General features: G+C 54.9%; 2 protein-coding genes across 9 annotated transcripts; one reads left to right on the plus strand and one right to left on the minus strand.

Moving 5' to 3' along the window:
- The first annotated feature begins 4,191 nt into the window (after nt 1–4,191).
- On the plus strand, nt 4,192–13,165 carry ZNF500 (zinc finger protein 500). 3 transcript variants are annotated; one of them, XM_045993851.1, is made up of 6 exons: nt 4,192–4,365; nt 5,038–5,534; nt 7,120–7,300; nt 7,517–7,584; nt 8,814–8,925; nt 10,908–13,165. In XM_045993851.1, the coding sequence occupies exons 2-6, from the start codon at nt 5,133–5,135 to the stop codon at nt 11,588–11,590; spliced, it is 1,446 nt and encodes a 481-aa protein (XP_045849807.1). In that variant the 5' UTR covers nt 4,192–4,365; nt 5,038–5,132; the 3' UTR covers nt 11,591–13,165. The 3 variants fall into 3 exon arrangements, with proteins under 3 accessions (XP_045849807.1, XP_045849806.1, XP_045849808.1); XM_045993850.1 differs by having other exon boundaries at nt 4,193–4,543; XM_045993852.1 differs by having other exon boundaries at nt 4,193–4,543; nt 8,817–8,925.
- An 834-nt stretch (nt 13,166–13,999) lies between these two features.
- On the minus strand, nt 14,000–26,212 carry DNAAF8 (dynein axonemal assembly factor 8). Of its 6 annotated transcripts, none has more exons than XM_045993846.1 (10): nt 26,052–26,212; nt 25,597–25,756; nt 23,456–23,628; nt 22,939–23,067; nt 20,567–21,064; nt 18,745–18,859; nt 17,326–17,449; nt 16,133–16,261; nt 15,666–15,773; nt 14,000–14,920 (listed from the first exon to the last, which is right to left on the minus strand). In XM_045993846.1, exons 3-10 carry the CDS (start codon nt 23,576–23,578, stop codon nt 14,638–14,640), a joined length of 1,509 nt encoding a protein of 502 aa, XP_045849802.1. In that variant the 5' UTR covers nt 23,579–23,628; nt 25,597–25,756; nt 26,052–26,212; the 3' UTR covers nt 14,000–14,637. The 6 variants fall into 6 exon arrangements, with proteins under 6 accessions (XP_045849802.1, XP_045849805.1, XP_045849799.1 ...); XM_045993849.1 differs by having other exon boundaries at nt 16,145–16,261; nt 26,019–26,212; XM_045993843.1 differs by having other exon boundaries at nt 26,019–26,212.
- Nucleotides 26,213–26,325: the final 113 nt, after the last annotated feature.

Raw genomic sequence — 26,325 nt, forward strand, 5'->3', positions numbered from 1 at the left:
ATCTTTTTTTAAAATCACCCTCCTAGTTATGAAGATCAAGGTAGATCTATCTCCAAGATACTCTCTTGGTAGAATTTGAGTTTCGCGAAAACAAGCGCCTGCTAACCACTGTGGTAACGCCTGCGGCTAGCAGATGGGAGGTCTCAATATGCTTTGGAAAATATGTATGAATGGTTTTGAATTTGATACAACCGTGAACGGCTAACGTCCCCATTCACAGATGTGCAAACTGATGCACATAGCCCACGAGGGGCTGGCCAGGCCTCAGTAACCTGGACGTGGCTGCCCTGAGGATGAAGCCACCCTTCGATCCCCTCGCAGAGCCGCCTCTCGTGTTGAACCCCAAGGCAAAGCTGCACCCCACAACACCCCAGGGGCGCCCAAGTATCAGAATTTCCCAGCGCGGCGCGGGGCACTCTGGGAAGTGTAGTTCGGACCGGTCTCCGGCTCCGGCGACTTCCGCTTCCGGCGGTCATGGATTTCGCGCGAGGCTTGGGGAGAGACGCGAGAGAATTGCTGCAGCCGCGGTAGGTATGGAGGGCATCTTCCTAGCTGCTGTCCTACTGTGTGTGGCGCGTCGTCGCAGCCACCAGACAGAAGTGGAAATGGATCTCAGGACCCTTCCTGGCCCTTCTGGGCGCGCCGCAGATGGGGAAACGGGGCAGAGCGTGTTCAGCCAAAGAGAACGAGAGTCCAGTGCAGCTACCGAGTCAGGCGTTAGGATGCCTGGGTTATTATTCCGGGCCAGAGTGCTTTAGCCTGGTGCTTCGGGGCTGAGGTTCTGGAATCAGAGACGTGGCTTCCAGTCCCGTTTCTGGTGCTTCCCGGCTGTGTGACTTCCTCGGAGCTTCAGGGGGGTTTACTTGTAGAGATCACACGACCCCTGTTATTACCTAATTAAGAACAGAGGGAGAGCAAATGTGTATCGCCAGGTGCTCAGGAATTGTCCTGGCACTACCGTGTCTCTTGTAGTGGGGATAGAATCTCCACATTCATGTCACTCTCCTACGTGGCAGTGCCAAAGACCAAGGTGGACAAGTGTTTTAAGAAAAACGGGGGAGAGCAAGTGTCTTTGTGGATAGCATGAATATTCCAGAATGTTGGGTGTGCCAACTGTCTGTGTTGAAAGGACTGTCTTGCTTCCCTTCTTGACCCTGGTCTGGAGTGGGTGGTGGTCTGAAGACCGAGGAGAATCATCAGTCATTCCAAGGACTGGCAGTTTGGGGGGGGTCTGGTTGTATTATCTGGACTGAATTATGTCATATGTTGAAGCCCTAACCCTCAATGTAACTGTATTTGGAGAGAGGATCTGTAAGCAGTAACTAGGTTAAACGAGATGATAACAGGTGGGGCCCTAACCTGATAGGACTGTGACCTTAGTAAGGGGGATCATTCTCTGTCGTGTGAGGACACAGTGAGAAGGTAACAGTCCTCAGGCTGGAAGAGAGCTCTCATCAGGGACTGAATCCACCCACACCTTGATCTTGGACTTCCAGCCTTTAGAACTGTAAGAAATCAGTGTGTGTGGTCTAAGGCTCCTGGTCCCCATGGCATGCTGCTGTGGCAACCTGAGCAAAGACACGGTGTTTCCCAAGAGGAGCATGTGAACCTTCACCCCCATTCTGAGTGATGTCTGGGCTGCCCACATCCTGACTTATATTTGTTAGGGACTGCATGTTTGTGTCTCCCCCAAAATAGAATTAAGGCCGAAATCCGAGGGGCACCTCGGCAGCTCAGTTGGTTAACGTCTGCCTTCTGGTCAGGTCATGATCCCAGGGTCCTGGGATCCAGCCTCACGTCAAGCTCTCTGCTTAGTGGGGAGCCCAGTACTCCCTCTGCCTCTCACCTTGCTCGTGCTCTCCCTCTCTCTCTCTCTGTCAAATAAATAAAATCTTTTTTTATTTTTTAAAGATTTTATTTATTTGACAGTGAGAGATCACAAGTAGGCAGAGAGGCAGGCAGAGAGAGAGAGAGGAGGAAGCAGGCTCCCTGCTGAGCAGAGAGCCCCACGCAGGGCTTGATCCCAGGACCCTGAGACCATGACCTGAGCCGAAGACAGAGGTTTAACCCACTGAGCCACCCAGGCACCCCTCAAATAAATAAAATCTTAAGAAGAAAAAAAAAGACTGAAATCCTAAACAAACACACACAAAATCTGGAGCAAAGCAGAAACTTGTCTTTTAAACCTCTGTTAGTTGTAGTCACTGAAAATTGCCCAGACGGGAGAGGGCCAGGGCTATGTCAGCCAGGCCTTGGTCACTACACTGACTTGCTAACTTCTGGATAGCAAGGCACTGAGGAGAAGATGCCTGGTCCCCACAGCTAACCAGGAGGCAGTTAGAAAGGGGAAGGCGTGGCATAGCTTTGAAAATGCTGGCACCCCCACACCTCTCCGCTCCCTTATACACAAGCCAGCACACTCTGCAATCAGATCAGGGTCGTGCAGTCCTACAGAACCTGCTGGCTTTCCCTCAGATTCTCCACCAGCCTCTTCTGTGTTCCTCCTTTTCCCTCTCCCGCTTTATTTGTTCTATCTTCTTCCTCCCCTGCTGCATCCTTCCTCTGACTTGTTCGAAGGTCGCCCTTGCACATTCTCCTCCCAAAGCAAACTGAGCGCAGGCCTCTTGTGTTGGACTTAAGGACCATGTCCCTGAGTAAGTGTACACTTTGGTGTTCGTTCATTCTAACACTCTTGCCTTCCTGGTCAGCAACCCCATGCTGAAGGAGAAACTGAGGCATATATGGTCCTGCCTTTCTTCAGGCTGTGGAGGCCTGGGACGGTCCTGAAATCTGCCCTTAAAGATGCCTCCCACTCAGGGAGGGGCAGTGAAATTAGTCACAGGCAGCCCAGTGTCTTGTTCTGCTCGGTGTGCCCACAATAAAAAATGGATATTGCGGGCGCCTGGGTGGCTCAGTGGGTTAAAGCCTCTGCCTTCGGCTCAGGTCATGATCCCAGGGTTCTGGAATCGAGCCCCGCATTGGGCTCTCTGCTCAGCGGGGAGCCTGCTTCCTCCTCTCTCTCTGCCTGCCTCTCTGCCTACTTGTGATCTCTGTCTGTCAAATAAATAAATAAAATCTTTAAAAAACATGGATATTGGATGTAGTAGGAAAAATGAAACATGAGAGAGAATGGCGAGTAGGATGGGAAGAAATGCTAGTGGGAAGATGAGATAAGGTACTAGGTCTGGGGATGCCATAGCTGAAGGACTCGGGAATCTCCTGGTCCTTATGTCAGTGACGATGTGCTAAGCAGCTAACTCTCTCCATGACCCTTTACCTGCTTAAAGTCCAGGGGCTTCGTCTCTCCCAGGCTGCACAGCAACACCAAGGACCGTCTGTCTAGTTCACCTTCTGTTCATGGTGCCTGCTTGGTACAAAGCAGAGCCCAGTAAATATTTACTGATTAAATTAACAAATAAATAAGCAGTTGGTAGCCAAGATGTCCCAAGCAGGTAACTTTCTGGGTCTTCATTAACTAGTCTCTAAAATGAAGAGGTGGAGTAGAACAGATGCTCGGGTTCTAACCTCATTCCAGCTCTCCACTTACTGAGTATGTATGACTTTAGGCAGGTTGTTGAACCTCTGCGTGTCCCCTTTCCTCATTATAAAATATTGCTAACAGTACCTACCTCCCACTGTTGTTTGTTTTTTAAGATTTTATTTATTTGACAGAGAGTGAGAGAGCACAAGTAGGGGGAGTGGAAGAAGCAAGTTCCCCACTGAGCCGGGAACTGATGCGGGGATCCCAGAACCCTGATATCATGACCCCAGCCAAAGGCAGATGTTGGACCCCGACACCCAGGTACCAACCCCCACCCCTCCCGGTCACGGTTGTTGGAAAGATGAATTGTTAATAATTGGAAAGTACTTGAAACAGCCTGGTACATACAAAGTACCATGTAAGTAGAAATGTAAATTCACAAGTCCCTGCCCGCAGTGTACTTTTCTCAGGCCAGGGGAGGGCCAATGGCAAGGATGCAGGGAGAATTGTCCAGAACCTGCGGCGCCTCAAAAACCTTGCCTCCTCACTGAAGGTGCAAGGACTACTTTGCCCATAATGCCTCCCGTGGGCCCGCCCACGCGGTCTCATTCTCACCCTCTTACAGCTGGTCGGCCACAGTTCAAGGACTACGTTGCCCACAATGCCCGCCGTGGGCCCGCCTATCCGGACTCAGTCCCACACTAGCGTGGGGACTACATTACCCATAATGCGCCAGTGAGCCCGCCCACAGCGTGCTGAATCTGCGGCTCACGAGGGCCAGTCCCGGGTGTTCGTTGTGCGGGTTTGTCTCGTGCGTGGGCAGCTTGCCTGCTGCGCCCCCAGCTCCCGCGGTCCAGGTCTCGGCCGGGCCTGCCTCGCTGCCGGTGAGTGCGGGTGCGGGGCCCGGGGTCCCGCTCGAGCTTCCATCCCGGGCCCACGCCAGAGCCCGGGTTTGTGCTCGGCCTGGGCTACCGCTCACCCTCCGCCTGAGGACGAAACCGGGGAAAGCAGCCCGGCCGGGGACTCCCAGCACTCCCAGGACCTGGAGTTGGAGAGGCCGAGGTGACCATCCAGTCGAGTGTACCCGGCGGGCCTGTGGGGCTTGCAGGGCCCGAAATCGGGGGTCAGGTCGTGACAGAATCCGCGTCCTCGTAGTCAGAGGGCGCCCTGGTTCTCACCATATTTCCAAAGGGACCCCAGCCCGGGGGTGGGGGGGGGGGGGCAGCCGTGATGATAAAAACCGCGTTTTTCTAAGTCTGATTCTATTGTAGGCAATGCGTGAAACCCTTTCCAAAACTCCTTTAGTCTTCTCAGCAGCCTCTATATAGGGATACCTTTTTCTCTGCTTTTTGAACGCGGAACCGAGGCTCCGAGGGTTTGAGTAACTTGCCTGGGAATTAGCAGGGGTAGCCACAAGAACGCTTTAACTTACAAATTAAAGCCGTTTTCTTTTGCCAGTGAGCTTGAGTTGGCACTGGGGCAAGCACAGGGGCTTATGGGTAGATTCTTATCTAGCCCTAACACCGCACCCAGATGATTTTATTGTTTCTGTACAGAGCCCTGCAAACATCATTTCCAGTGCCTGGCCTGAGCTACGGGGAAGCACAAATTTGAGCCCTCAGGCAATAGAAAGCAAGACCTGCCCCAGACAATGGCAACCACACCTGGTCTCCAGCCTCCACCGCCCCTGGACCAAGATGAGATCTTGATCGTGAAAGTGGAGGAGGATTTCTGCTGGGAAGAGGAGCCCTCCCTGGAGCCAGAAGACCCCAGCCCTGAGACGTTCCGCCAGCTCTTCCGGCTCTTTTGTTACCAGGAGGTGGCCGGGCCGCGGGAGGCTCTGAGCCGCCTCTGGGAGCTCTGCTGCCGCTGGCTGCGGCCAGAGCTGCGCACCAAGGAGCAGATCCTGGAGCTGCTGGTGCTGGAGCAGTTCCTGATGGTGCTGCCAGGGGAGATCCAGGCCCGGGTGCGGGAGCAGCAGCCGGAGAGTGGTGAGGAGGCCGTGGTCCTCGTGGAAGGGCTGCAGCGGGAGCCCAGGAAACAGAGGCAGCGGGTGAGGTGGGGGGCAATTTGGCCCTGAGGTGAGGAAATGGGGCCCCAAGACCTCAGGGCCTTGCCCCTGAGGTCTGCATTTGGAAATTCCTTGGGCTCAGAGCCACGGCCTGCCTGGGTCCCTGTTGGGGGGACTGGGGCTGCCTGCACCTGTGAATTGAAGAACGCAACTGCGGAGTGTTTCTCAGCCTTGGCTGACGGGTGTAAATCCATCGACTAAGCACATGCAGCCCACTAGCTGTGTGGTTTGGTTCATCAGCATCATCCTGGTGGAGGTCAGACACAGCTTTTGATGGGAGGGAGGTTATAGACTTTCCCAGGCATGGTGCTGGGGGTTGAAGAGATCCCAGAATGAGGAGGAAGAAAAAGCAGGGGCTGGTGAATGCCCTGATTAGAGCCCCCACATGTCCCCAGGCTCTCTGGAGCTGTGCCATCCCAGACAGTAGCTACCAACCACGTGTGGTTTTTTTAAAATTACAGCTAAAAATGTCATTTGTCGTTCCTAGGTCACACCAGGCACATTTCAAGGGCTCAGTTGTCATACGTGGCCAGTGGCCCCTGTACGGGATCCTAGACAACAAAGATGTAGGACATTTTGTCGTCACGCAAAGTTCTGTGGACAGCACCAGTCTAGGGCACACTCCCAGCTTCTAAGAAAATCTGAGGAGTGGGAAGTCTTACAGATTTCTCTTGCTTCGGTTAGATTAGTTTTTCTAGATTAAATATTTGGCAAATACGGACAGGTGACCTTTCTTCTTGTAGTAGTACCGTTGGCCACACACTGCCCAGCAGCATAGACACATCCCCCCGAAACTTGATCATAGCGTGAGTTGATTGCAGTAGGCAAATCCTGCTACCGTGGCCAGCAAGAATTCAGGATCCCTTCCCAGCCCCTCCAGCCTTGGCGTTGGGGTTCTTAGCATGGCTTCCCTCTGGCTCTGTGCACCCCATAACCTCTGGGGACTGTCTCCTCTTAGAGGTGTGCAGTGTTGAGCCTGACACGGGGGTCCCTGGCAGTGGTTTCACAGTTCCCCGGGGATGTCTCTTGTCCCAAGTACTGTTGCAGAGCTCAGTAAACTCCAAGACCCAAGTTCATCCTCTTCACCTTCTCTGGAATTGGGAAATGGTTTCAGAGCACCGGTAGGTGAATTCAGGAAACGTAGCACATGGAATAGGGCAAACTTCTGAAATGAGACCTGATTCGGGGTCCTCCTGGCCCAGGTCTGTTGGGAGCACCAAGGAAGGAAGGATAAGAGTATGACACAGTGCAGTGTGATGGGGAGAGACCGGGGAGACTTATCCAGGGACAGAGCAGGTTTCACTTTGTCCCACTTGGGAACATGACCTCTTCGCAGCTCACATTCCTTCTTCCAGCATGTCTGGAGGGAGGACTGTGTGGCATGTGGTGGGCCATGGGGGCAGACAGGGAGAGGAAGCCCTGGGTGTGGGGGCGGGGGGTGAGGCACAATTGGGCAGAGCCTGGGAACAGGAGGATGGCCAGGGGTGCCTGAGACAGTGGTTGGGGACCTCGTGGGTTTTCTCCCAACCTTCTGGGAGCTGGTGGACAGATCTCTGTCTGCATGCAGGGCCTGGAGGTGCTCCCTGATGACGTACTGCCCCACGGGACAGAACAGTCCTTGAAACACCAAGTGGAGGCCAGGCCAGAGGAGCTGTCTCCGGAGGAAGGGTCTGGATGCTCCAGCCAGCAGCCGCCATCCCAACAGAGCCGCAGACCAAAGAGGGGCCCCCAGCTCTGGCCAAAGAGGGGTGAGTAGCCATCCCCCTAGATGAAAGAAGCCCTGCAGGGGAAGGGGGTATCACAGGAGGCTGGGCCTCTGTGCATGTGGGAAGGACAAGTCCCTCCCCGGGAGCTGAGCAAAGGTGGGGAGTAGCTGCATCTGTCTGGGCCTTTGCTACTGTGCACCCTTGTGGGCTGTGTAGCACGGTGTGTGGCCTTCTCTGGCAACCCTGCTCTTTCTCCAGGCCCAGCGGCCTCCCAGCATCAGGAGACAGCAGCTTCGGCCACGTCCTTCGTTTCGTCATGGTCCCAGGTGAGTGCACGTTCCCAGTCTGCATCTTCCCTGTGTGTACCCCGCCCTTGTCACGGGGACACTTCTCTCCCGTGCCAGGTCCAACTCGCAGAGGCACATCCTCGTGAAATGGCCCCTTTACCCCAACTTTCTCCTCCCGAGGTCTTAGATCCCATCGAGTATTAGTTGTGCCCCAGAGGATTCTGGGGCTTAATGGTGAGCTGGGGCAGTCGTTTCCAACCCAGCCAGGCGCTAGACTCTTGGGACTTTGGGTAAAAATATAGATTCCTCCCCCAGCCCTGGCCTGGAATTGAAATCTCCTTTGCTTGTTTGTTTAAATAACAGCTTTACTGAGGGGCGCCTGGGAGGCTCAGTTGGTTAAGCATCCGACTCTTGATTTGGGCTCAGGTCATGATCTCAGGGTTGGGAGATCAAACCCCATGCAGGCTCTGCCCTCAGTGGGGAGTCTGCGGGAGACTCTCTCCACCTCTGCTCCTCCACCTGCTCGTGCTACTCTTGCTCTTTCTAAAATAAATAAATCTTTTTAAAAAAAATACAGCTTTATCGAGGTGTAATTCACACACATCCGACTCAGCTGTTCGGACTACATGGCATTTAGCGTATTTATAGAGTTATGCAGCCATTGTCCCAGTTCTCAAAACACTTTCCTCCCCAGGACACCCCCTACCCATTAGCAGCAGCCCCCCCGTTCCCCCTTCCCCAGCCCCTGGCAACCTGCTTTCTGTCTGTACAGATTTGCCTCTTCGAGACATTGTTTGCTTGGCTTTTAATCTGCTCCTTGAGTCAGTTTGGTGCTAGATTTGGAACGAGTGGCCTAGAGGCTTCCTGAAGTTCCCAAAACACGCACTCGGGTCCCAGGGCTGGTTGGGCTGAGGCAGGGCATGCCTAACTCATGCCCCTGGGGAACCTGGGCCCCAGTGGCTGAGCGCGCAGTGGAACCAGCTGCTTCAGACGGTGAGTCTGTCTGCACTGTCTCTGGCCCAGCAGCAGTGGGACAGAGTGCGGCGGTGATGGTGTCCTCCCAGGGAGCAGGATTCAGCTGTTCTGTGAGCAGAGCCTGAGGAGGAGGGGTGGACAACAGCCTACGGAGAGGGAAGGAATTGGAGAGAGGAGGTTGGGGGAGACAAGCAGGACCTGCCATTGTGGTACCGGCGGAGGCGGTGGTCGAGCCCACCAGGCTGGCCCACGTGCCGGAGCCGCAGCATGGGACCGAGTGGTTTGCATTCCAGCAGGTGCCAGTGACCTTGGAGGACATGGCAGCGTACCTGTCCCAGGAGGAGTGGGAGAGCCCAGACCCCGCTCAGCGGGATTGCAGCTGGGACGCACTGCCGGAACACAGGGGTAACGTGCGGGGAGGCCCCGGCCACTGCTCGTGGGTGGCGTGTCTGACGTGGGCCGGTCTCAGGGAGGGGGGCTCCTTCCCCAGGCTGGCCGTGGCCGGCTCGGCATTTCCCAACAGTTGCGTGTGGGCCTCGGGGACGCCAGGCCTGGCATCTCCCTGCTCCGATCTCCCGTGTCTCCCCATCACTTACAAAAGCAAGTTCAACAGTTCTCAGGCCACAGTGGCCCGAGGACTCAGTGGGGAGCGTACTGAAACAGGAACATACACCCCGTGCCCAGGTGGGTTCAGTGGGCCAGGCCACTCCCTGGAGAGTCCGCTCAGCAAGCAGCTGGGTGCAGCCTGGCAAGCCAGGATTGCTAGTGACCTGTCGGGCCCGGCTGCAGTGGGGAGGGTATGGCTGCTCACCTCGCCCCAGGCAGGTGCCCACAGCGGTCCTGGGTTCCTTGTTCTTCTGTGCTTTCACCCACGTGGTTGGTCCGGTTTCACTTCGCCTCTGTGCTGCCCACAGCCCCTGTGGGTCGAGCTGCTCCTGGCAAGGCCTTGACCATCCCCAGCCTCTCCTGACCACCTCCACGCCCAACTCCCCACACGGTACTGCTGCTCTCCCCACTCCGCTCTCTCGACATTCCAGATACCCGTTCACTCCCTGTAGCACGTTCAGCTCAAGGAACTGAGCTGCCTCTTGGTATCTGTTGGGTTTCTTCAGAGAAACAGAACCAATTGTGTGTGTGTATGTGTGTAAGTTAAGACATTTGTTTTAAGGAATTGGCTCAGGGGCGCCTGGGTGGCTCAGTGGGTTAAAGCCTCTGCCTTCAGCTCAGGTCATGATCTCAGGGTCCTGGGATCGAGCCCCGCATCGGGCTCTCTGCTCAGCGGGAAGCCTGATTCCTCCTCTCTGTCTGCCTCTCTGTCTACTTGTGACTTCTGTCTGTCAAATAAATAAATAAAATCTTAAAAAAAAAAAACTTTCTATAAAAGGAATTGGCTCATAGGATTGTGACTGCTGGCAAGCGTAAAATCAGAGGACAGGCCTGCAGACTGGAAATTCGAGTGAGAATTGATGTTGCAGTCCTGAGTCTGATATCTGCAGGGCAGCCGACTGACTAGAAACCTGGGTGGGATTTCTGTATTGCAGTCTTGAGGTAGAATTCCTTCTCGGGGGGAGATACCTGGCTGGCTTAGTCGGTTAAGTGTCCACCTTGATGTCAGCTCAGGTCATGATCTCAAGGCCTGCAGCGGGCTCCATGCTGGGCAGGAAGTTTGCTTAGGATTCTCTATCTCCCTTTGCCCCTCTCTGAGAAGCCTCAGGTTCTGCTCTTAAGACCTTCTACTGATGAGTTGAGGCCCACCTACAGTATGGAGGGTGATCTGCTTTTTTTTTATAATCAGCTGATTATAACTGTTTTGCAGATCTACAGATAACATTGTGAGAGGTTATTTAGTCTGGCTGTGGTTTGTTTGATTAAACACCAAACCATTGTTGACATTGAGTTTGTAGAATTGTCTGTTACGATGCCATCTTGTAAGCTATAGCATGTTCACCAGCATCCCTGGCCTCCACCCACTAGCGGCAAGTGTGACAACCAAAAATGCCTTCAGACACTGCCAAGTGCACGCCAAAGGCCACCACTGCCCCCAGATGAGAACCCTTGGCCTAAAGGTTTGAGCCCAGACTCCAGAGCCCACCCTATAACTTACTAGCCAAGTGACTTTGGGTGAGTTCCTCAACATCCCTGTGCCTCGGTTTCCCCATCTTATGATGGGGGCAGTAACAGCACCCACCTCACTGGCGTTGTGAGGGTTTCATGGGCTGCTGACCGTGGTTCATTATTTCCATTCAGGGTCTGACCCGCCCCTGCTAAGTGCTCTGAGCCTCGCTTTCATGTTCCTCGGATGGAATAACTGCCCAGCCTCTGCCCTCTTATTAGACGCATCCCCTCTCCCCGTGAGGGCCTCAGGGACTGTGCTTTCTCTGTCCCAGGGCTTGGGCTGCAACTTGATGGAGGAGACGCCAGGGAGGATGTGTCGATGAGAAGGGAGCGGGACCGAGAGCCAGCCGGGCGCATGACCAGACCTGAGCAGCCTCTGGAAAGAGCAGGACCCCGACGAGTCGAAAAGCCATACACGTGCCCCGAGTGCGGCAAAGGCTTTAGCAAAACGTCCCACTTGACCAAGCACCAGCGCACGCACACCGGGGAGCGGCCCTACAAGTGTCAGGTGTGCGGGAAGGGCTTCAGTGACCGCTCCAACTTCAGCACGCACCAGAGGGTCCACACGGGCGAGAAGCCGTACGCGTGCGCCGAGTGCGGGAAGCGCTTCAGCCAGAGCTCCAGCCTGGTCATCCACCGCAGGACGCACACCGGGGAGCGGCCGTACGCCTGTGCCGAGTGCGGGAAGCGCTTCAGCAACAGCTCCCACTTCAGCGCGCACCGGAGGACACACGCGGGCGAGAAGCCCTTCGTGTGCCCAGCCTGTGGCAGGGGCTTCCGCCGGGGCACGGACCTCCACAAACACCAGCGGGTCCACAGCGAAGAGCAGCACCCGCCAGGCTCGCAGAGCCCTGCAACATGGCTCCAGGAGGCCCCCGGGCCGAAGCCCGCCCGCCACTCACTGAGCTACCCGCCTCGGGGGTCCCGTTCAGAGTTTCACGGTCAGAGTTCATGAAGCTGCTGGAGTTGCTGTCTTAGAACCAGAATCCAAACCTGAAGGCATTTCGGACACACCCCGTGTGCCCCTGGCGGGGGCCCAGCTGATGGCCATGGGACATTTCAGGTGCCGGGCTGAGGGAAGAATCCGGGCACTGAGTGTGGCCGTGACGGCTGGACACGGAGCGGGTGGACCTGGGCCGTGGGGCTGCTGTCCAGATGAGCACAGCCTGGGTGGCTCAGCGCTCCAGGGATGGATTCTCGCCGTTCAGGGGGCCACAAGTCCGATTCAAGGTGTAGGCAGGGCTGCTGCTTTCCGGACGCCCTGATGGGAGACACCATCCCATGCCTCTCTTCTGGCTTCCCATGTTGCCGGCGTCCCCAGTATTCGCGCCTTACGGCCCCATCGCTCCCGTCTTTGCCTCTTCTCTGCTCTGGTGTCCTCTTCTAAGGGCACAGTCATTCGATTTAGGGCCCCCGGTCCAGAGTGACCTCATCTTAATTACATCTGCAAAGACCCTGTTTCCAAATAAGGGCACATTCTGCGGTTGTGGGTGGACATGAAGCCGGGGACCTTAGCTGGCCCGCTTTGGGGAAGCCTCAACAGCTCCAGTTTCTTACAGCGTTAACATACCCTAGCCTTTCCTGGCCTCTCACCTTCCCCTCCAGCCTTGCCACACTCAGTGTGTAGGCCGTGGGGGCTTTTCCGTGGCCCTGTGTTATCAGCGGGACCGTGGGGTGAGTTCGGGGTCACCTTCATAGATCCACAGCTGTTCCAAAGGATGAAAGCCTGGTGTGGGAACATGTCCCTGATACCCTATCTTCCAGCCTCCCCAGCCTGTGAGGAAGCCTGTGGATTTGACCTGTCTTCCCATCTGTCCCCACAGCAGGAGGCCATGGTTGTCTTTGTTCCAGCCCCAGCCCCAAGTGGCCAGGACAGAGGCAGCCTTGGCTGATCCACTGGGTCTTCCTGAGGCAGACAGGCAGCTGACGGGAGAAGTAGAGGGTCCTTGTTCTGTTTCATCGTCACTGGAGTCGGGGCAGCTGCTGAAACCCCTTGGTGCTGGAACATTCCATGCAGGGAGTGTGGCAGTTTCGCTTGGTGGGGTTGCCTTGGGCCTTGTGTTGTGCTCCATTCTGTTTGTCCCCCAATCACTGTCGGTATTTTCCATTTTCAGTGTAACCCAGGTTCCAGGATGCGTGATCCGTTCTTGGTTCCTTTAATAAAGTCGGTCCCTCTGGCCTCGTGCGCTCTGCCCTGTGTGTTCTCCAGAGAAGGGGCCACTCAGCTGAAGCACGGTTTTACCTTGTAGGCCTGCTTCCAGGGCTCTTGAGCATGCCTGGCGGTGCCGACCACCCTCCTTCCCTGTGTGGCCGAGAGTCTGCAGGCTCACTTCTGTTGTGTCCAGGCTGGTGCTGAGGCAGCTGCCCGCCCGCTTCCTGACCTGGGATCCCGGCCCATTAGTGCCTGTTCCAGAATGTTCTCACACAGTCCTAGGACATAGGACTTTTGTGACTCTCCTTTCATAGACGGGAAACTGAGGTCCTGAGTGCTTCCAGCACCTTGTCCAGCTGGCAGAACGGGCTGTAAACTCAGCTGAACTCCTACCACATCATCTTCTTGGATTGCCTTAATGGTCATTCACCCAGTTGAACTTGGAACAAAGCGTTTATCTTCTTACTTTGTGAAACATGCTTAATGAACTTCTTGGCATTAAAAGGGTAGAGATGGGGAAAATGGGTTAAAGGGAAAAAAGCTGGCCGTTGTTCTGGACAGGCTGCGTGGGTGGTGGTGGTCACTTTCAGTCTGCCTTGCCCAGCGGCCGAGCCCTGACCGCGCTGCAGGTGCCCTGGAGCAGAGGGGGAGGGACTTTAGCAGATGGGCAAGACCCGGGAGCCCAGGTGACACAGCCTGGTCACCTTCCCTGCCAATAGGCCCACCCAGAGCCTCCTGTGGCCTTGGTGGAAGTTGTCTCGCCCCTGGCCCCTCACTGGTGCGTGTGGGGGCTGGTGTGGGGGCTCTCATGGCCATATCAAGGGGGTCTGTGGCCCTCATTGTGGCTGGCTGAGCCTGCCTTGCCTGGTACAGGGCTTGATGGAAAGGATAGGCTTTACCTATCCTCAGCGTGTGCCAGCATGTGGTGACCTCAGCCGAATGCTGGAACACATGCCCAATCCCAAGGACCCTGCCAAGCCGCTGAGCCCGTGTCACGGGGACTTGAGAGAACTGCCCTTCCCCTGGGGTGGGCGGGACGGAACGGGGCAGAGACTGTGAGAAGTGGAACCTCAGATACAAGTTGACGAGAGAACAGAGGTAGCCCCAGGTCAGGGCCTCAGCCTGTTGGGGACGGCAGGGCTGAGACAATATGAAAGGACTGAAAAGGGGGGCAGTGGGGAATAGTGCTTGCAAAGTAACAGAAGGGGATGTCATCCACACAGCGGGGCGCTGCCCTGTTCCGTGGGGACCATTTGGGTGTCAGGACTACTCTGTGCTTTCTGGGAAGGTCAGCTCCACCCACAGTTTGGAAGGACCTAAAACAGACGTGGCCTTTGTATCGTGGTGAAAAGGAAAAAACCTTCACCGCTTTATCAAAGAATCCACTTGGTGCTTGAGAGAGAGCGTGTGGTGTGTTCATTTAGGCACACAGAGTAGCAAGCAGCCAGGGACCCAGAAGATCAGGCCCGATTCTCTTGCATGACCCTTTCAACCCTGAAGTTCTCTAAATATGTTTTACTGAAGTTTTAATTTTAGAAAGAGCTTGCTTGATGCCAATAACAGATGCGCACCAAAGAGGGGTACAGACACAGGAGAGAAAAAATCGGACAGTCTCACTGTCGGCACAGACCGTGCTCTCTCTGGGGCTGCTTCAGGCGCAGTCAGAGGCGCTGTCGTCACACGCTCTGCATGGTTGTGTTCTGGCATTGGACGCCCCGCAGCCCAACGGTCCCCATGCTGCAGAAGAAGCATCTTGTCACGGAAACAAGGGAGAGCCAGGGGCCAGGGCGTGTGGATGGAGAGTGGAATCATCCCATCCAGCTCCTCCTCCCCTTGGTTCCTGGAGGCAGCTACGGTTGGCTCAGGGGAGGCACCAGGGCCTCCCTGGCTGTCCCCAGCCCAAGAGTGTCCCCTAGCGCCCTGGGACCTTCCCTTGGGCATCTGGCCTGGGTGTTCTGGGGCTCAGCCCAAGCTGGTACATGTTGCTTCCTCCTAGTTGCAGAGCTGGCTGGATCTTCAGAGACCTGAGCCTTCCGGCCACCGGGACCCCCAGTGGCAGGCAAATTGGGCTGAGCCGTCTCCTTCCGAAATGCCCTGAGCTGCTGGAGAAGCTGACTCTTCCCGGTGCAGTCGCTGTGACACAAGAGACGATCAGTCAACACCAGACCTCCCCAGAGGAAGGGGCCAGAGTGCTTCCCGAATTGTGTTCCCTGGTTCTCAAGAAGGTAAGTGAGAGATTTTGGCCTCTCGGCCTGCGCCGAGTCACAGGGCACATCAGCTTGTGTGACACTTCTCAGCTCAGGTTTTTTTTTCCTTTTTTCCTCTACGCCTCGACATGTACTTTAGGGGGAAATCTGCCTTGGACTCTGACATTCCCAGAGGATAGGACCCACAGGCTTTGCAGTTCCAAAAACAAGAGATACAGCATATAAGTCTGAGTGGCTCCAGGACCACTGTGCGAGGCCTCTGCCCGGTGGGAAGCGTCTCCAGATGGGACACTGCACTTCCTCCTTCACCCAGGCCTCTCATTTCTAGCCAACAACCATGACTTCATTCCATCCCAACAACTTCACTTCCAGTGCTATCAGGAGTAGGGTGTGAATTGATTTGAGGAGCTATTTTTCAGAAGGAAAGCACTACTCCCTTCTCAGGAGTGAACTAAGGTGTTCTTGGTGATGTTGCGAGGACAGCAGTCCAGGCTGGGCCCCAAGTGAGCCCCCACGGCCACCTCCTAGACCCTCTCCCCAGACCCACACATACTGTCCCTGTGGGTACAAGACAGAACTGAAAGCCCAAATGTTCAGTGTGTGAGGCTGAGGGCTTGCGTGGAAAGCAGAGATGGCACGTCCCCAGGTGATCGGAGCCCCTTGGTGGTTACCGTAGCCGCTGGGGGCAAGGACTCTCCTGCTCGGGGGGGCCCTGCTGGTCTCTGAGAGCCACTGTCTCCTCTTCCTCCTCCTCGCTGTCAAAGGAGCTGGGGCTGGAGCTGGAGAAGAGGAAAACGGGCTTCACGGGATGTGCCCCAGGCCACCCAGGCCTCCCTGATGATGCAAGGCCACTGGGATTTCCTGCCAAGTAGTGGAGGGATACCCCCCAGGGCGATGTGCCAAAGCTCAGATTCTGTTTGCTCAGAGCCCCAACCTGGGTTCTTGCCTCCCTGCAGGGAGAGCCTGCTGATGGGACCAAGCGGGAGGGTCGGCCAGGCTCAGCTCCTGGTTGAAAGCACTCCTCCGCTGAGCGGTGCTCTGGGACTGCCCACACCCGTGACTCCCACCTGCCCGAGCCCCCGCTCCTCCTGAGGCCAAAGTGAGCGCTGCAAAGCGGGGCCGTCACCGCTGCCCGTACCTTTCCACCGACCCGGGGTCTGATGGCTCCGAGGGCCGCAGATCGATGAAGATGGTGGGAGGCTCTGCTGGGCTCCTTAGCTGCCTGCTCTGGGCCAGGCCCAGCTCAGCCTGGAAGCCTGGAGCAGATCTGAGATGGGAGAGCAGGACTTTTTGTCACTCGGTGATGACAGTGTGACCTGAGCTAGGCCCTGTAAGCGCACCTGCTCTCTTGCTCTTCAGAACCACCCTCAAGATTGAGCCGACACTGTCCCACGGGACGGTCCGTGGTATTGGACTTGTTCCATATCTGCTTCCCAGCGTGGTGGCCACTTGCTACAAATAGCTACTTAAATTTGCTTGTAAGCCAGTTAAAATTAAATTTTAAAAATAAATTTAAAAAAATTCATTTCCTCAGTTGCACCAGGTACATCTCAAGGATTCAGTAGCCACGTGTGGCCAGAGGCTACCAACTGGACAGCACAGGTCTAGATGCCTTTTTTTTTAATGTATTTGAAAGAGACAGCATAAGCGGGGGTGGGGAGAGGGAGAAGGGACGCACACTCCCCTCGGAGTGCAGAATCCAAAGTCATGACCTGAGCCAAAACCAAGAGTTGGTCACTCGAGCGACTGAACCACCACCCGCCCCTAGATATTTCTATTGGTCACTGGGTTGCCAGGAACAGGAGGCCACTCCAACTAGCTTGGGTGAAAAGGAGAATTCATGGGCTCTCAGATTCCTAAAAAAGAGTGGCAAGCTAGGTTTTAAGGGATCCCAGTGCCCTGTGCCCACCTCTGCCCTCCCATTCCCACCCAGAGACAGGGAGATTGGAAATTCTCACAGAAAGGCTCTGATCGGCCTGGCTCGCGTTAGAGTCCAGGGCTGGGCTCATTAACAGCAGCCAGAGGGGCAGGGTCCTACTCTGGGGGAGCCATGTGGATGCTGAAGGGAGGGTTCCCCAGGGCGTGTGCAAGAACAGGTGCTTTGGGGCTTGAGTGCCAGCTCTGCCACGTATGGCCCAGGTAGGTCAACCTCTGAGCCTCAGTTTCCCCATCTGTAGAATGGAGATAATGGCAGCACCTACCTGATCAGATTCTTGAGAGGAAATGAGAACTGTGCCTCAGGTGCCCCAGCCAGGGTAGACCTGATACATGCTGCAAGGGCATGGCCAGTTCCAGAGAGAGGGCAGGGGCTGAGGCTGGCGGAAGTCTCACCTGCTCCTGGCCTCGTGCTGCGCGGTGTCCTGGGGTATGTCGGCAGAAGGGGCTCGGGACTGGGCGGCACACAGAAGGGTGAGCCGTTCCATGAGCCGGTCCTGGCAGTTCAGCCGGGTGTGGTCTGGCGGGAGAGCGGGGAGTCTGCTGAGGGGGACACCCATGCTTTGACGTCCAGCAGCCTGAGCCTTAGGACCCCTTGGACTCCCTCGTGTGGGTCTACCTCACTGTGCACCCCCTCTGCCACCCACAACCCTCTATGAGGACCCCGCGTCCAGCTCTGCAGGACCGGGGAGCGATCTGTATGCAGGCCCGTGCAGTAGAGTGACTAGGAGCGGTTTCCCTCACTTCCTCACCCCCCAGGCCCACTCGTCAGAGGGAACCATAATTAACAGTTCTGTGTGTTCACTTTTAAAAAAAAAAATCGCAACAGAATTATCCTCTATAGATTTTTTTTCATGGAAGAGATTATGTCGTTCTGTGTTAACATAGATTCTCGTCACTGAGTTTTAGCGCTTTCTGTGGTGTCTGAGCTTGACTCCTGCTGGATACTGAATATGGGTCATTCCCCATCCTCGAACATCCTCGAACACACATCCTCGCCCACTGGGGGGTGTGTGGAGGATAGGCGCTAGCAGTGGCGTAAGGGCGTCAAAGGCTTCTATGGTTTCAATGAGAGTGGCTTCGGCCCCATTGCCCTCTGTAAAGCGTCTGTCGGTTACAGCCGCCAGGCCAGCCCCTGCCTGACAGGGGCCAGGGTTTCTCCACACCCTGCGCTAAGGCTTTAAATCACCGACAGACGAAGCCACGTTGAAACAGCACCAGGGGCTCTCAGCCACAGAGGAGGTTTGCTCTTGAAGTGGAGGCTGGAAACCCCCCACCTCCTCACTCTCGCCTCAGACCAGCCTGCACTCACGCGTGTGGCCCAGGGCGGCTGGAGAGGGGCGGAGGAGCTCTCCTTTTGTTTACAGAACTGCCCCGAGCGAGGGCACACATGCAGTGGCAGTCATCACGTCCCTGGCTTGCTTCGTCACTGGGGAGGTGAGTGGAGGCGGGGTGCGCGTAGCTGCTGGCTGAAGGAGGACAAACCCCAGATCTCTTTGCTCCCAGAGAGGAAGGCCCGAGGAGGTGGGCAGGAGGGAAAGGTGTGAGTCAAGGGCAGGGACCAGTGTGAAGGTCCCCCTCTCCTATCCCCAGAGCCTCATCCACTCCCGACACCCAGTAGCGGGTCATATATATAATGAGTGAGTGAGTGAGTGGATGGAAGTTTCCACGGACTGGCACCTGTGCGTTTGGGACCGTGGGGCCTGAGCAGCAGAGAGGACATGGTGGGCTGCAGGGCTGACCCTGTTTTATTGAGAGGGCCTGGAAGGAGCTGCTTGTGGGCATGCATTTGGGCCCCGGCATTCAAGGTCAGACCTCGGCCCAGGCGGTCAGCTGCCCACCACGTGGCTGTAGGTGCGCGATCTCCCCTGTCGCCTTCTTGCCCTGCCAGACTCTGAAGGATGTGATCCAAATCCCACTCTTCAAGTTCCTGAAATAATTAAAGCAGTGATTACGAGGCAGCACAGGGTCCTGGTGGGGGAGTGCCTGCCCGATTCCACAGCTGCTGTGACAACGGGGGCCATCGTGGGTCGTTGCGGGTGAGGAATCCCCAGAGTGTAGGTGCCCGTCCATGTGGACACTCTGTCGCCCGCACCGCCTGCCGTCTCCTTCCTACGGCTTTTTTGAGCAATACTTTTGTTTTTGGAACAGAGACTGTTTGGCCTGGAAACCCAGTGTCGTCTTAAGCTCCTGAGGTTCATATGGGTTTAGTGATGGAAGGTTTAAACGTTTTGCTTTTTAAGATTGTTCTGGGCTGGTGCTGTCACAGGAGGACTGGGAAGACAGCGCTGGGGGAACGTGGCTGTGATGAGAGGAGGGAGGCAGTGAAGTAGGAATTGGTGTTTCTTGTGGACCCTCTCGCAGCGCTAGAGGTGTGTGAAAACAGGTGTTTCGGGGCAAGCAGAAAGGAAAGAATGGCTTATTTCAACAGCAGTTGATGAGAAAGGAATTGGTAAAAATGACCTTCATGTACAAGCTGAGGCCAGTTTTCTCTAAGTTGTTAAGAAAATTAATCAAAATTTGCAAATAAGGCAAAAAAAAAAATCGCACCGTGTTTAAATGTCATGCTAGAGCTTCCCTGACAAGCCCACCTCCTGGAGGCGGGGGTGATTTGGTTTCCGCAGGCGACCATGTTAGGACTTTGTAAGCCTGAGAAACAGGTGCAGTGGTTTTCAGTGCCGTGGAGAGGGTAATCCTGGAGGTAACGGACAGCTTGGCTGCTTGTCAGTGCTGACCGGGTTGTGCTTCACGCATGCCGTTTTATCTCCGTGTCCCTTTCTTCCTCCCCAGAATTTTACAAAATCCTGCTTTCTCATAATCTCTCTGAACCGGCTTTGTCATCCTGCTGGTTCCCTCATTAATGAGCTAAACACAACTTAAACAGGTGCTCACACGATCTGCATGAAAATGAAGCCTTGACCATTTGGGCAATGATGTCTTAACAAAGTTTGTTCTGTATCTCATATGTGGTCGTCTGTCTTTATAAACATGCTTTGGATTAGTCTCCCTTCCTCTCCCTTTTTTTCTTTTCTTTCCCTCCCTCTCTCCCTTCCTCCTCTCCTCTCCTTCAGTCTCCTTGCTTCTCTTCCTTGTTCTTGTTACCTCTACTGAGGATGGTCCATCTGTCGCAACCACACACCCACTGAGACAGCACGACCGCCCGCTGAAGGACCTGGGACCATGGACCTAGGGGCCTATAGTTATTGCTGTAGACTAAATGTCTGTGTCCCTCTAAAACTCACAGGTTGAAACCCTAACCCCCAGTGGGATGGTGTTTTCCAGGTGGGGCTGCTGGGAAGTGACGGCTGTCGTAGGTCATGAATGTGGAGGTCTTATAAAAGAGGGCCAGAGAGTTTCCTCGCCTCTTCCGGGTCCTTGTGGACCCGGCCAGAAGATGCCATCTGTGAACCTGGAAACAGGCTCTCACAGACATCAGATGTACCGGCGCTGTGGTCTTGGACTCCCCAGTCTCTGGAACTGTGAGAGATGAATTTCTGGGGTTTAAGCCCCACTCCCCAGGTCTATGAGAGTTTATCACAGCAGCCTAGACTAGGACAGGTGCCATGGGCCAGGCCTCAGGTTGACACCGTGCAAGGGACCTCCCCTCAAAGGAAGCGCGGGCTAGAGGGTTCCCTACCTTGAGGGAAAGCACCAGAGGTCCTTCCCGGGGCTCCTCTGGGGGCGTTTCTGGTCTCAGACCTGCCGCTGCCTCCTCCACTGGACTTCGGTCACTGCAAGCTGGGCCACGGGCGTCCCAGGTAACTTTATGGAGTATGTCCTTCTCGATCATCTTCCTTCTCTCCCTTCGGAGGGCTCTGTGGTCTTTGGAGTCTGTGCTCCAACGGGCTGGTGAAGCAGCACCTGGGGGTTCTGTTTTCAGGTCATCTTCCCAGGGGGAGAAGGTGGCTTCTCCATGTGGCCCCCAGAGGGAACCCTGGGTGCTGAAGGACAAAGCCCCACGGTCGCCTTCCTGCCATGTGGGGGTGTCTGCAGGCTCCCGACAAAGGGAACTGGCCTCACCACAGCTCTCTACAGGCCCGTCAGGACCCCCGTCTTGCACAGAGGCAGAACCCTTTGTCTTTGCGCCCCCCTTACTCCAGCATCTTGCAGTGAGTTCCACAGACACCACCCCTGCCTGCGGAGAAAACAGGTGTCCTTAGCATCCTCAGAGACGAGCTGCAGGGAATTTGTATGTGTTTGTAAAATATGTGTGTAACACGGATTTGCTATTTTAGTCATTTTAAAATATTCAGTGGCATTAAGTATATCCATAATGCGCAGCTGTCAGCACCGTTTCCAAAGCCTTTCGATCACCCCAAGGGGACTGTGCCTCCCCGTCCCCCAGCCCCTGGCAACCTCCAGTCTACCTTCTGTCTCCGTGGATTGGCCTATTCTAGATACGGCATCCGAGTGGAATCCTACAGCACTGGTCCTTCTGTGTCCTCACTTACTTATGTTTCCAAGGTCACTGAGGTGGTAGACTGTGTCAGGACTTGGTTCCGTGAATGTTCCATCCTATGGACACACCACGTTTGGTTTGTCTGTTTGGTTTGTTGATGGACACAGGTTGTTTCCACCTTTTGGCCACATAGCCGTTAAGGGGTGGACAAAAAAGAAAGCCAGGCCCTTCGACTCCAGAGCAAGCCCACGGCTTCTGCCCCCATGAGCCGGTGCAGACTCTCCCGTCACAGACTGAAAAAAATTCTCCAGGAGCGTCACCGAGGTAATTAGAGGAATGAAGACGACATGAGATAAAGTCCTGTGGCCATCGCTGCACCCGTACTAACCAGAGGGCTTGGCAGCCCTGGGAGTTTCTCCTGTTTGGGATTATACTTTCAGGCATGGCTGAGTGAGTGGGGGACATCTGTCACGATGGCGGGTAGGAGACGTGCCCTGCCTGGTTCTGTAGGACGACCCTGTGTCAGGGCTGGCACTGAGAGGGACAGACTGCCGGCGCAGAAGCACTCTGCCCACGGCCGTATGGAGAGACTTGACCAGACTCCAGAGTGGCCTCCAGCAGCACAGGGCTAGGATGACCCCCTCACCCTCTGAGAAAGCTCCGTTCTGCAGGGAGAACTTCGTGTTTGTTCCAACCACACCTGACCTCCCTTTCTTAGAGCATTTACCAAAAACGATTATTTTTGTGAGTATGTGTCTCTTATAACCCAGAAACATTTGTCATGGGCCCTTCAGAGGGACCTGGCCTCTGTCTCCCTTCTCCGTGGGACTGCTGACTCCCACACCTGCCGGCAGACACACCTCCTGGCCTGGTCTCGCCCACACTGACCGGCTCTCTGTGGTCGTTCATGGCCCTGACTCTAGTGGGCCCTGTTCTTCCCCTCCCTGCTTCTCCTTTTAAAACCCCAGTCACCTCCGCACAGACCAGACGGAGCTCAGCTCTTTCCCCTGCTGTCAGCAGTTACTGAGTAAAGTGTGCTTTCACTGCTTTGATGGAAGTCTGGCTGTGTTGGCCTTAGGCAGCATCCCCCATTCCCCTGGTTAATGAGTGACGCTAGTCATAATAGTTAAAACGGAGCTAAGCCAGTCTCTTGGAGCTTTTAACAGGAGCTGAACAGGCCTGACCGGTTAGGGACCTGCCCAGTGATGAAACCGTACTGATGACTTCCATTTATAAAGGGAGCAATTAATTTTAAGCACCAAGACATTAGTTTTTGGTAGAGTTTTTGGTCTCTGGGAAATGGAAAGACAAGAAAATGGAAATTTTGCTGTGATGGTTGGTGATGACTAACTACGATACTTAGTTATAGAGTGTGCTGTGGTGTTACCTAATTGTTTCTTGCGTTCATCTGGCCTCTCCAGCTAGGGGCACCTTCTTACCTCTGAATCCCCACTGTCACCATTTTCAATCAACAAATGTTTGGGGAGTGCTGGGGTTTTAACCTCTTTGAGCTGCACGGCTGTTAGGATCTAGTGGACACCCACACTCATACCCCATTCTGCCCGCAGGGGTCCAGTGTCGTGGATCCCTGGAACCTGCTTCCTACAGACCTCAGAAGGCCCATCGGCTGTAGCAAGCCAGGCCCTGGCAGGATCTTCAGCCAGCTCCTCTGACAAGTCTGGGATCAGGGCAGTTTGATCTCGCTGGAAGATGAACAGCTCGTCTGGCCCGCAGTCTGACTGTGGACAAATGAGAGGACTTTTGGGTTACAGGGCAGTGGGCAGAGCCAGGGGTGGGGGCTTCAGGCTCTAGCTGCCCTTGCCCTGCTGCTCTTGTTCTTGAAAAGGCAAAGTAGGCTCCACAAATGTTTGTTCAACGGATGCATGTTACCATTTCAATGCAGCCTGATAAACTTGTGGAGGGATTCTCCAGTCACGGTTTGGGGTCACTGAAATGGCCTGGGAGGATTCTGAGTACCGTAAATGTATTCAGAGAATAAAACCCACCAAGATTATGACACAGAAGCTGAAAAGCTCCAAAGCTGTCCTGGGGCAGCAGCATGTTCACCCTGGGAAGGAAGGGGGGTAGTCGGGGCCTAGAAAGAATAGGAAGAAGGCACTTGCTTACCAAGGACGAATCTGAGTCCAGTGATGGGAGCTGCTCCCTGACGGCCTTGAGGATGGCATCCCAGGGCTCTGTCTGGGAGGCCCAGAGAGATGAGGACTCCTCATCTTTGTCTGGGGATGCCATGGGGGCCCAGGCTCTGGGGTGCTTCTCAGCATGCCATCATCCAAGCAGCCCTGCAGGGGACACAGGGTGAGGTGCGAGGGTCCCGGGGCCAAGGGCCAAGGGTCAGGAGCTCAGGGCGGGGTAGGGAGAGAGGGCTGCCTTTTCAAAGCACCTACCGCACCGTGGGATGAACACAGACTCCCAGACCTCCCACTTGGTTTCCCTTCTGGTTCTGCAGTTTCCTGCTCCTGTCCGTCCCTGTGCCCGCCCTGTGTGTGGTGCAGGTGGGGCCCAGATGCAGCTGACCCCTGAGCAACACGGCTTTGATCTGCCCTGGCCTACTTGTATGCAGATATTTTCCTATAAACACAGTATAGTACTGTAAGTGCATTTTCTCGACTTTTTCTTTTCCCTAGCTTACTTTATATGGGAATACAGCATATAAAACATTTACAAAATATATGTCAATCAACTATATTATCAGTTAGGCTTTCAAACAATAGTAGGCTATTCGTAGCTAAGTTTTGGGGGAGTCACAAGTTGTATGTGGAAGGGTGCCTGGCTTGCTCAGTTGGTAGAACATGCCACAACATGATCTCGGGGTTGTAAGTTCCAGATCCACATTGGGTAGAAAGTACTCAAAAAGAAAATCTTTTGTTTTTTTTTTTTTTGTGGGAGATGCCTGTGTGGCTCAGTCGGCTAAGTGTCTGCCTTTGGCTCTCAGGTCAGGATCCCAGTGTCCTGGGATCAAGCCCCACATCGGGCTCTCTGCTCGGCAGAAGGGGTGGTGCTTCTCCCTCTGCCCAATCTTTTTTTAAAGATTTTATTCATTTGTCAAAAAGAGAGAGAGCAAGAACAGGGGAGGGAAGGGCCGAGGGAGAGGGAGAAGCAGGCTCCCAGCTGACCAGGAAGCACAATGCAGAACTCGATCCCAGGATCCTGGGATCATGACCTGAGCCAAAGGCAGATGCTTAACCAACTGAGCCCCTTAAAAACAAAATCTTAAAAAAAGGTCTATGTGGATTTTTGACTGTGTGGGGGGTGGGCACTCCTAACCCCTGTGTTGTTCAAGGGTCAACTGTATATAGATGTATATAAAGATACATAATAACCTATGTACATAGGTAGGTATATGTATATGAGAGTATTTGTGTGTATGACAAATAGGCTGTAAACTGTATCCCACATAACATAGATACTATTATTATCTGCCTTTTACAGACTCAGAGAAGTTACATTGTCAGTAAATGGCAAAAATAGAATTTGTATCAGAGTTAGAGGGGATTTCAAGCTGCACTACACTTTACTGCCCCCTTACACGGGACTAGGCATTTTGGAGTCCTCAGGAGATATTTTTGGGTTCACTACTCAGATTAACCTCCTCCGCCCAAGCATTTAACCAGAATCCTCCCCCCCCCTTTTTAAAAGATTTTATTTATCTATTTGACAGAGAGAGATCACAAGTAGATAGAGAGGCAGGCAGAGAGAGAGAGAGAGAGAGAGAGGGAAGCTGGCTCCCTGCAGAGCAGAGAGCCCGATGCAGGACTCGATTCCAGGACCCCGAGATCATGACCTGAGCCGAAGGCAGCGGCTTAACCCACTGAGCCACCCAAGCGCCCCAAATCCTCCCCCTTTTGTATCCCAGAGTCTAACAGGAGAAAGCCTGGTCCCTCAGGGGTCACGGTGGCTTTAGGAATGTGGGATGATGGTACTTCAGAGCCAGTGTGTCTGGACGTCCCTTGGGGCGTAGGCGACGGGAAGAGAGCACGCGGGCCCTAGCCCTGTCTCGCTAATATCCCATTAGGGCAGCAGCATTAGTGCTTCTTCTGTGGTTAGGGGAGCCGGGGCAGGAGTTGGTGTACCCTGAACTGCGAACAGCAGGGTGGAGACGCAACTCATATACACATCAGCGGATGCTTTGTCGGAAACGGGGCTCTGTAGGGCCGACTGTAGGACAGCAGAATCACCGAGGGGAAGGCGGCTACCAGAGACTACGTTCTTCTAGGTAGGCAGGGCAACAGCAGAGGGAAAGGCTCTACCGGAGGCAGGAACAGCATGTACAGTGGCTCAGAGGAGCGGAGATTGCCCAACAAGTTGGGGGCAGAAGGAATCCGTTGCTGGAATCTGCGGTGAAAACGGCGCAGGGTCCTGAACGCGCAGGTGAGGACTTGGGCTCATTCAGCGAACTGGGGTTAATGTCTAAAGGTAAGCCAAAGAGCCGCTCCAGTCTCCTCCGAATCCTGGCGCCGTCTCCTTGTCCGTTTCTTGGCTGCAGCCCGTTAGCCCCGCCCCCGGCCCGTCCCGCCCGGAAGCGCCCCGTTGTTATGACAACCAGACGCCAACGGCCTCCCGGGTCAGGCCTTTAAATATCTAAAGCTGGGAAAGAGGAAAACACATCGCCGACCTTCCCACCACCCCTACTTCCTGTTTCCCGCAGTCCTGTCCAAATCCCGACCTGTACCTTCGCAGCTGCGGCAGGCCCGAGGCCACTCACCTCAGGCCTCCGCCTCCCCTCTCTGCGCGGTCCTGACAGGGCGACAAACAGTCTGCACTGCGTTCCTCGAGTCGCGCTCGCCCCCTCGGGCCGCGGCGCAACTCTTGAGGCTGTCACGGCCCTCGGAATCCCCCTACACCCTTCTCCAGAATCTTAGATGACTGGGCTGCCACCGCACTATCCCCCCTGTTCCTCTTTCGGGACTTGGCGCGTCCTGCCTCTCTTGAAGCAGGATTGGTTCTCCCGTCCAGGGAAGGGGCGGGGCAGGGTGAAT

This window comes from Meles meles, chromosome 21, assembly GCF_922984935.1.
Source record: "Meles meles chromosome 21, mMelMel3.1 paternal haplotype, whole genome shotgun sequence".
NCBI classification, from domain to species: Eukaryota; Metazoa; Chordata; class Mammalia; order Carnivora; family Mustelidae; genus Meles; species Meles meles.